General features: G+C 37.8%; 1 protein-coding gene and 1 long non-coding RNA gene across 4 annotated transcripts in view; one reads left to right on the top strand and one right to left on the bottom strand.

Annotated features, from left to right (window-relative positions):
• SLCO4C1 (solute carrier organic anion transporter family member 4C1) overlaps positions 1 to 13,802 on the top strand; it is an 85,343-nt gene that overhangs the window by 58,844 nt on the left and 12,697 nt on the right. For all 3 annotated transcript variants that reach the window (XM_038403776.2, XM_043514903.1, XM_043514904.1), the window contains one exon: positions 8,580 to 8,733. In XM_038403776.2, coding sequence (XP_038259704.1) covers positions 8,580 to 8,733 — 154 coding nt within the window. The remainder of the gene's footprint in view (positions 1 to 8,579; positions 8,734 to 13,802) is intronic.
• LOC122460295 lies at positions 8,627 to 11,255 on the bottom strand. Its single transcript, XR_006281531.1, has 3 exons — positions 11,221 to 11,255; positions 9,952 to 10,043; positions 8,627 to 8,713 (listed from the first exon to the last, which is right to left on the bottom strand). It is a non-coding gene; the product is annotated as an uncharacterized LOC122460295 (long non-coding RNA).

Here is a 13,802-nt window from a genome sequence, read left to right as displayed (position 1 = left end):
TGTGTTTCTTTGGAGAATGTTTTCGCTCAACCCTCTTCAATTTCTGTTAGAGGTTGATTAATTTATGCAAGTTTCTTTCTTGATAAGAGATTCCCATCCCCTGCTATTTTATTGAAGCACATTGAAGGATGGCACGGAGGTTGAAGTCCTATCTTTGCTGCTTTGGCAGCGAATGGTCTGCAACCAGTGGGCCTCCAGTTTTGTTATGTACCATTCTTTCTTAAAAGACTGGAGGCTTCAGCTCTCAGAGTAGAGAGAAACTTAGCCCTGTAGTTTTACCTTTCCATGTATACCTGCTTCTTAGCTGAAAGGCATTTTGAGCCCAGCAATTTAACTGGTAAATTGATCTTGCTTTAGGTGGTGTGAGGAAGGCCTCATTTGAGACCAGGTACCATCATGTCAATCATATATGCCAGTCATGCAAAGGGCCAGGTTTCTGGCCTTCCTGGATAAAGAACATGAGCTTCATCGGTCTTGCCTTTTTGGCCAGCCAGCAGGATAACCCTAGTTACTAAAATCTAGACAAGGGTGTTTTTGCTTACTTGGGGTATATCTACACAGCCACAGGAGCAGCCTTCGAACCAGGATTGACAGACTTGGGGTAACATGGCTCATGTTAGTGCTCTAAAAGTGTGTGTAGACAGCACTTTGAACTTGTGGCTTTGGCTGGAGCTTGGGCTCCAAAGTCCATCCCCCCTTCCTTAGTTTCAGAGTCTGAGCATTAGACTGAACCAACTTAAAAGTGCTGTCTTCACAGCTATTTTTAGAGTGCTAGCACAAGCCCTGCTAGCCCAACTCTGTTAATCCTGGCAGGGAGTCTTGCTCGTAGGGGCTGTGTAGCTCCTTTAGTTGTCTGAACTGCTTTCTGGAGACAGAGCTTGATACAGCCTTCCTGGCCCTGATTTAGGAATTCTTTCATTTTTCTGAAGTGTCCATACCTCCTGTGCAGCTTAACATTTTGCTTCTAATTTTATCAACTGTTTTTCTTTAGTTTGGGATGGGTGCATCAGTGAAACATGATCTCTTGGGTCAGATGCTCCTCTTGAATTATTCTTCCCCTCTTTTATTCTTGCATATCCTCTAATGGATACTGTCCTGTAATATGGTTAATAAAAAATCCAGGTACTACAATGCTAAATTGTATTCAAATCAAATGAGAGTACCTTTTTTCATCCAAATTAGGCAAATATCTCACCTACATGGGATAGAATTCTAGTCTTAATGTGGCTTCTTCTGAAAAAAATATATGGAGGAAAAAGGATCAGTCAGAACAGTGTTAAACACTAAAAAATACATAAAGTTATATTTTAACCTTACTTTCAGAACAACGGGTTCCAGAGAGTGTACTTATAGGAGTTGTTTTAAATTCCAGTGGATAAGTAAATCTACACAGGTAGATAGTGATAGCAGTATTTTAGTACACTTTTAAATTGTGGTTGGGGAGTGTGTTCACAAATAGGTAGAGAACTTTTGTTCCTTATTATCACAGTAGTGCTTAGATACTGCAGCTTGGATGGGGCCCCATTATGCTACAAACACAATAGGAAGTGATAGCTCCTGACCCAAAGAACTTTCATACTGAGTAGATCAGACTGACTCTGAATGTGGGGGTAGGGCGGAACAGAGGTGGAGTGACTTGTCTAAGTAGAATCCCACTCAAGTGTCCTATCTACTGGACTACACTAGCTGTCTTTGAAACTTCCAATTAGTCTGATTCTATGCCTGTATCTATAAGGATTCTGGTCTCTTTCTGTTAATGGATTTTTGACTTCTTGAGCAACTTCAGCATTTCCATTTGACATCGAGTCTCCATGCTGCCCTTCTACAAGGATAATCAGCTTGCCCTTAATGTCTAAGAAATTTTGTTTCATTCCAGAACACCTGTGTGTGTGTGTGTGTGTGTGTGTGTGTGTGTGTGTGTATATACACACACACACACATTAGTATGTGCAGGTGGCTGCATGCAATGAAGAGAAAGCAAGTGGTGTGTCCTGGTGTGCCAAACTACTTTGGTGCGAAGCAAAACACCTCAGAATGATCATCGTTGGTGATATCTACTTTATGCATCTTATCATTGATGCATTTGAATGTGAACAAGTTTAATAAATTCTCACCTAGGATAAGGGAGACAAAAGTTACAGCAAAAGTTGTTATACTTGAAAATTACTCGGTATTTCAATAGCCTTCTAACTTTATATTCTAACTCTGTTGGTCTTTATAAATGTATAATGTATGATGCTTCAAAAGAATACTTTTAGTATTATTATTTTAATTTTCTATTCAGAAAGCCCTTTTAAAAATGCAGTTTTTAAAACGCTATCCATTTAATGAGAGATTTTCAAAGGCACAAATAGGAGATGAGAACATGAGAATGGCCATACTGGGTCAGACCAATGGTCCATCTAGCCCAGTATCCTGTCTTCTGATAGTGGCTGGTGCCAAATGCTTCAGATGGCATGAACAGAACAGGGCAATTATTGAGTGATCCATCTCCTGTCGTTCTGTCTCATCTTCTAGCATTGAGATTTAGGGACATTCAGAGCACCGGTTATATCCTTGACCATATTGGCTAATAGCCGTTGATGGATCTGTCTTCCATGAACTTATCCATTTTATTTTGTGAACCCAGTTATAATTTTGGCCTTCACAATATCCCCTAGCAATGAGTTCCCCATGTTGAGTGTATATTGTGCAAATAAATACTTTGTTTTAAAATGTTTGCCTATTAATTTCATTGGGTGAGCCCTGGTTCTTATGTGAAGGAGTAAATAACACTTCCTTATTCACTTTCACCACACCATTCATGAATTTATAGACCTCTATCATATCTCCCCCGCCTTAGTCATCTCTTTTCTAAGTGGAACAGTGCCAGTATTTTAAATCTCACCTCAGATGGAAGCTGTTCCATACCCCTCATCATTTTTGTTGGCCATCTCTGTCCTTTTCCCAATTCTAAATTATCTTTTTTAGGATGGGATGACCAGAACTTCACACAGTATTCCAGATGTGGATGTATCGTGGATTTGTATAGTGGCAGTATGATATTTACTATCTTATTATCTATCCCTTTCCTAATGATTCCTAATATTCCATTAGGTTTTTTGACTGCCACTGCACATTGAGCAGATGCTTTCAGAGAAACTATCCATGATGACTCCAAGATCTCTTTCTTGAGTAACAACTAATTTATAACTCATCATTTTGTATGTACAGTTGGGATTATGTTTTCCAGTGTGCATTATTTTGCACTTATCAACATTCAGATATTCAATGTTTGATGATACGATAAACATTTTTTCAGTTTGAAATGCTGCTTTAAACATAAATACTCTTTACAATTTTTTTTGCTAGTTTTTAAAATATTTGGAATTGATACATGTTTTAAGAGAGAAGTTGAGGACCTGCTGTAGGAAGAAACAGCTTGTACAAATGTTTGTGGCAATCTGCATATTGTACTGATGATTAGCCAAAAAAATCCTATTTGATTAAAGACAGTACCAGCAAAGGGACCTTTTAAATTTGCAGGCTTTCACAGAAAGCTCAAGTGGTAGTAAAAACACTCATTTCTGTCACACAGAGTCTCCAAAGAGATTTAAATTACTCCTGTTTCATAAACAGATAAAAGGACACACATTGCTGTGAATCGAGCAGAATGAAAAAAGAAAATATCAGCTATCCTAAAACCCCAGCAACTCAACAGCAGCCAGTTATTCTATCATGCAGTGACAGAGCTAGAGGCAACTCCAATTGTTTGAGGGTCTGCCAAAAAGCCCAGATGGTGTTGCGGAAAATAAATTCCATGCTCTGGTACCTAGGGATTCTAGCTTCCATTTAAAGATAAGCATAAACATGAGTGATATGCAGTGCAACTGGGTAAATGACTTCTCAATATTCCACTCCTAGTCCTCATTCTTTACTTTTGGAAAAGGGCTTAATATGTTGTCAGAACAATATGGTGACAAAAATAGGACCTTTATTTTGATTAGAAAGTACTGTTCTAACTTTTCTGTCTTTTGCTTTTGCTGCCATAAATTGGACTCTTTGCTGGCCCCAAGTGGCTCTAAACCAAGTACATGCAAGTGAACCCATGCACTCCCTACAATGTGCATGAAAGAGGTATTTGTATCCTAAATGGTTTGGGAGAGCAGGGATCTTAAATGTCAGATTTAGCCACTTCTTATGTGCTGAGGAATACCCAGTAACAATGTCATGCAAAAAGTGGACAGTGAAGAACATCAGAAATTGTAGCATAAACTGGAAACAGAGAAATTGAGATACATTAACCTAGGACAGATATGCCTCATTCACTTTATGTGAATTATCAGATGGAGTTCATTTTATATGAATTATTTTGGGGCAGTTCTTTGGCCTGTGGTATACATGAGGTCAGACCTGATGATCGCAATGGTACCTTCTGGCCTTCGAATCTATGACTCTATCTGTATTAGTATTCATGAATTAAAGGCAAAACTCTTTCTCTCATACATATAATAGGAAAATGACACAAAACATGGAGTTTGACATATAGGCTGTTTCAAGATAGAAACAATAACTAGATTCATAACTTAATAAATCAAATACTTTCAGCATACAATAGTCTAGTGAAATATTCTTACATTTTTTAAAATCAATTAAAACATAAAACAAGACACACACGCACACACACACACCATGAAATGGTGACTGCCCACAAACTACTAAAGAAAAATGTGAGAATAAGAGCAAAACATTTGTTTGTCATACATGGTTAAATGCAAAAACACAATAATGCAAATTTAAAGTTACACATGTAAGGCCATGGGCTAGGATTTTCAAAGCAGCTGAAGGGAGTTAGTTGCCCACTTGCTACTGAAATTCAAAAGAGTTGGACACCTAAGTCCATCTTACTACATTGAAAATCACTGGCTTAAAAGTCATGAAGTGACTTTTAGGGTTTAAGGTTAAAACAACCTTCAATTTCACAAAACCTGCTTCCTTGCACATATCACCATTGTGTCTGAGTACCCCACAATCTTTAATCCTCAACACCCTGTTAGGTAGGAAAGTACTACTATCCCCATTTTACAGATGGGAAACTGAGGCAGAGAGAGACTTGTCCAAGATCACACAGGAAGTCTGTGAAGGAGCAGGGAATTGAAGTTAGCTCTCCCAAGCCCCAGACTAGTGTCCTGTCCACTGCAAGGCTGTTTTAAAAATTCTAACTCTCATTTTCTGACCTTTCGATTCCTAATTATATAATCTTAATGCTACGTCAATTTACAGATTTGAAGTTAATAGTTCTTTTGAATATTCATTTTTAAATCTTTTTCTATTCACATAGTTTTAAAGTAAAGAAAATTGCTTCAGAGAGCCAACTTTAAACTTTTTCTTCAAACAAGGCATTTTGCTGGTCTTGCTAAGATCTAAAGTGAAACCAACTTCAAGGAAAATTTGTATAGAAGTTTTAAAATTTTGAACATTTAACATAAGAAACCTGGATTTGGAAAGTGCACACTTAACTATGGGAAGAGATTATACATGCAAAACTCTATCCCAAAAGGAAAAGAGAATTTTGTTGAAAACCATGAACGTGTGAAACAGAACTGTACTGCAAAATCTTTTGTATCCATAACTCTGCAGTATCTTTTCACTAAGATAGTGAGCGGTTGGGACCAATACGTACAGCTGAACCATTGCTGATAATGATTAGCAGTAGGTCTATAAAAATCCATGCTCTCTTCAGCATAATTTCTGCAACCATGGTTGAATCCTGCATAGTTGTTGCAATGTCATCGGAGACTTCTTGTCTGTCTCAACCCTCACAGCTAAACTTATCAGCACCATTTCAACTGCACTCATTTCTGGCATCCATTGGCAACAGTTCATTTTTATCTTGTCCATCGTGTTACCTGTCAGAGGGCTTGACATACAAAATGACTGGGAAAGAAAAGGTGATTTAATAAAATAGCACTTCTCCATAGGTTCTTCAGGACAATGCACAGCTAAATCTGTAGGCATGGTAACTGGTAGAGATTCTATGAGCTTGTGGGAATTTAACCACATGATTGACTCCCACTTTGAATGTGGTGTGGCTAAACTCCTAGGTACTGAACTGATGGGGGTTGGACTAGATGACCTTCTGGGGTCCCTTCCAACCCTGATATTCTATGATTCTATGATGACTCATTCCTTTGAGAATCTCTCTTTACAAGAGTGGTTTGGCTGATGCGACAGTTGAAATTGAATATAGTCCCATGAAGTTGGGAAGTAGGTGAGTGTTTATTGTTTTGTTTGGAAATTTTGAAGCAGCCATCATGACGAACACTACATCTTTGTAGAAGATAAAGATACTTTTATTCTCTTTTCCTTTGTATCAGCATAGTACCTACACCTATTAAATGCTGAAAATCATTTGTTGTAAAACTTTTGAGACGCATAGAAACAATCCTTGACCTGGTGCGGATATCATTTTGTGTGCTCTGATTCTCACCGAGAAAACTTAATTAGCAATAGCGGTGATTTTGTACAGTTGAAATGTCAGAATGGTTCACTTGAGAACATGGATGGAAGTAATACACTGTGCATTCTTGAATCTATTATGATGATATCTAAGGTGCAAAACCTGCCCCACCAACATTCCCTTCAGCTCCTTGAGCGGTTGAAGAGCATGAATGTAGTGAAATCACTGCTGTTCTGCTGGCACGCTGAATGCCAGTCTCTGTTTTGCAAAAAACTACATATTCCCTATGAGGATTGTTAGGGTCAATCAGCTGGTTCCACCAGTCAAGCTTCCCTGGAAAAGTTGTGGAGCAGCTATGAAAGCTTCCCCCACTTGCTTCAGTTGCATTAGTATCCATGTGCACCAAATAAACACAATAGTCTTTTCCCTATGTGTCTGGATTTGCTCTTTGATAGGAGCATTGCAAACTCAGATTTTAATATATTTTTGAAAAATGTAAGATGTCTGCAGAAGATTCTTTCTGTATAACTATAAAGAATCAAGGCATGTTACCACTCAGTAAAATGACTGAATGCTTCTAGACATATAACTTTGATGTAGCATTCCACATGCACTTTGAATGTTGTGCTTAATAATTTCATTTTACAGCTAACTGAACTGTTGATGAAGTGAGCTGTAGCTCACGAAAGCTTATGCTCAAATAAATTTGTTAGTTTCTAAGGTGCCACAAGTACTCCTTTTCTTTTTGCCAATACAGACTAACATGGCTGCTACTCTGAAACCTGTCAGAAGTGAATTGCCCTTTTAAAGATATTAATTTATTTTCTTAAAGGAGCACATAATAAAAATATAAGTTTATAAACTGACCCAAATTTCTCCCAGTTGAAATTGGAGGCTGTTTAAGTGATAGTTTGGACACTAACGTACTACCACTCACTTTACAATATAGCTTGATTTTTAAACCAGTGATATTACAGTATTCCCTAGTTTCAATTGAACTAGCTTTGAAACAACTTATAATGCAAAAGTTGTTTAATGCGCTCGTACCATCAGGAAATTCAAAATCATTGTCATCCTGTTCCATCCTCGTGCATTGTGGGAAAGTCTTTAATTTACTTCTCATATAACTTAACAGTTTAATGTTATAAGGCTGTGCATGGTTACTTCAGCTATAGATCTATAGTATCTTTGCCACTCTGGAAGTGAGAGGACTAAACCTAGAATATGCAGCTGTAGTACACAGGAGTTAAAGAACTCCATTATCTATGACAGGTTTCAGAGTAGCAGCCGTGTTAGTCTGTATTCGCAAAAAGAAAAGGAGTACTTGTGGCACCTTAGAGACTAACAAATTTATTAGAGCATAAGCTTTCGTGAGCTACAGCTCACTTCATCGAATGCATCAGATGAAGTGAGCTGTAGCTCACGAAAGCTTATGCTCTAATAAATTTGTTAGTCTCTAAGGTGCCACAAGTACTCCTTTTCTTTTTCCATTATCTATGTTATCAATTCTTAGGTAACATGACATGACTTAGGTGTTGTCTTGTCGCTTTGTAGTTAGCACATAGTGCTTCTTGATGTTTGAACAAGACAGATGTCATCTGGCTAAGGGACTAATAAAACAGCAGATATCTGAGAGATGCATCACGAATCAGATTGAATTAAAGGAATAAAATCAATAAAATCAATACTTGATCAATAAAAGTAGTTAAAATGGCTCATATTTTACAATATCATTTCCACTTATCTTTAAAATGTGTTTTTTCTCTTATCTGTAGCTGTGTTAATGATCCACAAAAACACTTAGGGAAACTGAATATACAGAGTATGTAATAAAAATCACTAGACAAAGTGCTGTCAGATGCACTGAGTATACAAACTAGAATTTTCCGCATAATATTTCAGTATAGCAATTTTAGGTATTACAATAAGTATAAAATTTTCAAAGAGAAGTGTGATCTTTACATTTGTTTAGTTACTTTATTATGGTAGTAATGTATGTTTGTGTAGAACTGTAGATTAGTGAACATATGAGCATTCCATTACTGACTCATGTCTTTCTATTCCCTATTGTAAATTATTCTTAAACCGAGTTAATGAAATATATTGTTTACTCATTGCCTGTTTAATCTTTACCTTACAGAACAGGCAAGTTAAGGAACTTGACTGCACCATGTAATGCCAACTGCAACTGCTTACGCTCCTTTTATTACCCAGTTTGTGGCAGAGATGAAGTCCAGTATTTTTCTCCCTGTTTTGCAGGATGTACATCATTTACTATTCAAAAAAGGAAAAAGGTATTTTTTAAGCGATGTCTTTAACAGGAAATAAATGTACAGTTTATCCTGTATCTTGGTTTCTTAGCAAAATTTGTATGCCATTTTCAATTATTATTAAATGTAAGAGAATTGTTTCCATTACAACAAAACAGTGAATCAACATTAGCTTTATAATACATAATTGTGAACTAAAAAAAAAAAGAAAAGAAAACCCAAACAAAAACCCCTCTTTGAACCAATAAGTGAATATTAATGTCAGTGGAATGAAGGGTCTAGTGTCTCGTAGTTGTTACAAGTCTGCAGTGTTTCGTTGCAAATGTAGTTCTCTGTGACAATTCCAGCATTGTACTCATTCTGTAAAATGATAAGTGAACTAAACAGAAAATGCTCCTACTGGTAATTTTTACTGTCCAAAACAGCCAGTGGCTTTAAATGCACACCTGGATTTTGGGATTTACTTATGTATCTAGAAATTATTTTGAATTTTCTTTGCTGACATTTTGTCAGATAATTTTTTTTGTCTCTGAATCAGGCTCTAAATGCCATCACTGAGAGATGAATTCCAGCAGAGGATTACATGATATGGATATTGACTACATTTGTATTAGTATAAATTACTGCTGTTTTAACAAACTTCATCCCTGTAATATATCCCAATAAAATACATTTTTGAATTTTGAACAGGATGGATTAATCTTTCTAAAATTATCTAAACTCCTTTATTTGGGGCTCAGATGATGATAGGATTCAAATGCTGGGCTAAAAAGCAGCACTTCAGTCAGTGTTAAATTGATGAATGGATCCTTATCCATTATTATACAATAAGGCCCCAAATGCATCATCAGTTCATGCAGATTTGTTAGGATCAAAATAATTCCAAAAGCTGCTGGTTTTCTGTGCAAGGGTGCCAGCACAGTCTGGGAAGGTGGGGGCAAAAACATTTTGCTTGTGGTGGAGTCTTAGGAGTAATTATTTTGGTACCCCCTAGAGAATAGCCTTTCAAATGTCAAGGAGAGATGACAGGTTTCAGAGGGGTAGCTGTGTTAGTCTGTATCAGCAAAAAAGAACAAGGAGTACTTGTGGCACCTTAGAGACTAACAAATTTATTTGGGCATAAGCTTTCATGGGCTAAGACCCATTTCATCAGATGCATGCAGTAGAAAATACAGAAGGAAGATATTATATCTATCTATCCACACACACACACACACCATGAAAAAATGGGGGTTGCCATACCAACTTAACGAGATGAGAGGAAGGGACTTGCGATTTCAGCAGAGGTGGCATTGAAGTTGTTTCCTTTAATAGGCAGTATTGCAGAAGTGGTTCTGAGCAGGTTTATAGACATGCAAGTAGAGAAGAATTCAGAGTCAATGATAATGCTATGGTTGCAGCCAGAGAAGGTGAATTTTAGGGGAGAGAGTTGTGCTGGGGCATGCTGCTCTTGCACCAAAGCAGTTCTGGTTTTGAGAGTTAAGTACTGCTCTGCTGAATTTCTTCACTAAATTCATGCAGCTTGGGGAATGGGGAGAATACAGTTCTTCAGTTCCTTCTGTACCAAAAGGATGCCTGCAGGAGATAGCAGCTACACTTAGCCATGTAGAAGTATAAGAACTGTACCGCAAGAGAAGGAAGGAAACTCTGTGTGGAACTTTTAAGACCAATACATATGGAAACCTGGTCATTTTTTGGCTTATCAGCTCTGGGTGGTAGTTGCTTCCTCCTGATCTCCCCAAAACAGTGCTTCAGGCCCTTCTGCCCCTAAATCTGAACCGGGTCATTCTTGTCCATGCTGTCCTGAATTGAGAAGTATCATCATCTTGCCGTGTCCCCTCAGGCACAGTAAACTCTTAGATTCCCGTGCTGTGGAAAATGCTGAAAAGTTCACAGTTGGAGAAGGCAGGCAGAATAGCAGGCAGTCAAGGTAAGCTGGAAGATAGCAAGAAAATGGCCTCTGTCAAGGTTCCTTCGCCACTCTGAACTCTAGGGTATAGATGTGGGGACCTGCATGAAAACCTCCTAAACTTATTTTTACCAGCTTAGGTTAAAACTTCCCCAAGGTACAAACTATTTTCCTTTTTCCTTGGACTTTATTTTGCTGCCACCACCAAGCGTCTAACAGGTATATAAATGGGAAAGAGTCCGCTTGGAAACATCTTTCCTCCCAAAATACTCCCCAAACCCTATACCCCCTTTCCTGGGGAAGGCTTGATAAAAATCCTCACCAATTTGCATAGGTGAACACAGACCCAAACCCTTGGATCTTAAGAACCAATGAAAAAGCAATCAGGTTCTTAAAAGAAGAATTTTAATTGAAGAAAAAGTAAAAGAATCACCTCTGTAAAATCAGGATGGTAAATACCTTACAGGGTAATCTGATTCAAAACATAGAGAATCCCTCTAGGCAAAATCTTAAATTACAAATATCCATTCCATTCAGCACAGCTATTTTATCAGCCATTTAAACAAAACAGAATCTAATGCATATCTAGCTAGATTACTTACTAAGTTCTAAGACTCCATTCCTGTTCTGTTCCCGGCAAAAGCATCACACAGACAGACAGAGCCTTTGTTTCTCCCCCCCTCCAGCTTTGAAAGTATCTTGTCTCCTCATTAGTCATTTTGGTCAGGTGCCAGCGAGGTTATCCTAGCTTCTTAACCCTTTACAGGTGAAAGGGCTTTTCCTCTGACCAGGAGGGATTTTAAAGGTGTTTACCTTTATATTTCCCTTTATATTTATGACAGCTTTTTTCATGGATTTACCCACCCCAGAGAGACCATGTAGAATCTGGGTAAAAAGGTAAATTAGAGAGGAATTTGCACAGCCATATACCCTCATTATACACAGGGATCTGTGTGTGAAGTTATGACTATTCCTTGTTGAAGGAATGTTAATTTTCTTTGTTTTTAAAGAAAGGCTTTGAAAAAAATCTGGAGGCTCTATTAAAATAAAATACAACTAAAAATCACTCCATTTGTTCACTTGATTATAAAAGCCTCTGATAGTTTACTGTTAATTATATTTCATTTTCCCATTACTTCATTAAACATTAGAATGTGCTTACCAAAGCAGGAAGGTTGATGTGGATAGTTAGCTGACTTCAAAGTGAGTGAGTTAATTGAGCCCACATGAAAGTTAATCATATTACCTCTTTGATACCAGTTCAAGGTTATTTGACTCTCTTTTCAGGGGTTTATGCCTGAGTTGGAGTGCCGTCAGACATGAACAAAACAGTTGGTCATAGCATCACCAAAGTAGCAGTGTGGGATATATCTAATTCTTCTTATGTAGGCAGTGCTGGGACACATTTCCTTCATCTGTTTTTATTGTTTTGTTTTTTGCAAAGGGGTGGGAAGGAAGGTTGAAATCTTGTACCTCTTCCTGCAAATGGTGTGTGCTAGCATAGGCAAAGGATGCTATTGTGATACTGCCAGTCATCTAGCCCTACTCACCAGTACTGTACGTACACTAGGACTAACAATGATGAAGCTGCTCTAGTGGCAGTGAAAAGGTTGGCTAATGTAGTGATAACTTTTGTAGAAGGGAAGCCTTCCAGCTTTTCATTTGATATTGTAGTAGTGATATACTCATTCTAGCTAATATTGGAAAGCTGTGTGAGTGTTTTTACTGGAGGGTATACCTTCAAGTTATTTTTTACTCTTGTATAAAGCAAGTAGACAAGAACTGTCATGAGGGAAAAGAATGTCATGTTTCGATTAAAGTTTATGTGACAGATGAAGCACTTGTTGGACATGTCTGGCTGGAAAGGTTAATTCAAACTGCTCTTTGGGCCAGAGTAAGTGACAGGCCTTGAGGCTGGAAGACCATGGTGATGACAAGGCTGGATCTCATCTCGTCTTCATAAAGTACAAATTCTCTTTTCTTTTCTATATCTGTTCTCCATTTTGTTCCAAAAGAAGAGTGTACAATTCTTTGTACATTATATGTTTTCTATGTTTTAGAGTTATGCAGTTACCACAGTGTGTTTTGTTATAATTTTCACATTCAGTCAACTACTTCTTCCATCTATAGGCTGCTGTAACTTATGCTGGAGCAAATGCAGCTTGTGAGCCAGGAAGCCATGTCTGTATCTCCTAATAGCTCCACCCATTTCTTTGCCAAGGGCATCACTAATTCCCCTGCTTCCCTCAGATCCTTCAGTTTAGCTTGTATTTGTAATATAAACATATTTTAAAAAAACCCACTCACCCCACCCTCCTCTCCCCACAAAGTATGAAAGGTAAGTGGGGGAAATTTCTTAAAATAGTGTGTGCCAAACACACATGCCCAGTACCTTTGCTTCAGTATCCTATCTTTCCCTCACTATTCACCCCTCCCCCACACAAACACTCTGTGTATTTAGATTGCAAGTTTTTGAGAGGCTTTGCCTGCCTTCATTTAAGTCATGCACTATGCCCAATAAATTTATATGCTATATAAATAAGGTATAATTCAGAGTTGACCTCATTGGAATTTACCAACATTCTTCTGAACAATTAGAAAGAGCATTCTACAGCTTCTAGTCCCTTCTGTTGCTAATGAGTAGAGAATATGGAAGTCGAGACTGAGAAATATGGAAGCAATCCAATGAGTATTGTACTTGAACAAGGACAAGGTATTTAGATTAAGTTGAAACAGGACAAAAACTGAACAGGCACAACGCTGGAGAAGAAGGTAACCACTGCTTATCACTACGAAAGGGTTTTTTCTCCTGCTGATAATAGCTCACCTTAATGGATCACTCGTTATAGTATGTATGGCAACACCCATTTTTTCATGTTCTCTGTATGTGTGTGTATCTATCTATCTATCTCTTCCTACTGTATTTTCCACTGAATGTATCCGATGAAGTGGGTTTTAGGCCACGAAAGCTTATGCTCAAATAAATTCGTTAGTCTCTAAGGTGCCACAAGTACTCCTCGATAATGCTATCCTTCAAGCTCCATATGTGATACTATCATTATCTTTAAAATATGGCCTGGAGGTGCCAACTGAGATTAGTACCCCATTGCACTAGCAGCCACTATATAAGCAAATGATAAGAGACAGTTTTTGACTTACAGTCCAAATAGAAAATACAAATCGG

Source organism: Dermochelys coriacea, chromosome 5 (genome assembly GCF_009764565.3).
Source record: "Dermochelys coriacea isolate rDerCor1 chromosome 5, rDerCor1.pri.v4, whole genome shotgun sequence".
NCBI classification, from domain to species: domain Eukaryota; kingdom Metazoa; phylum Chordata; order Testudines; family Dermochelyidae; genus Dermochelys; species Dermochelys coriacea.
This window is presented reverse-complemented; position numbering and strand designations above follow the sequence as displayed.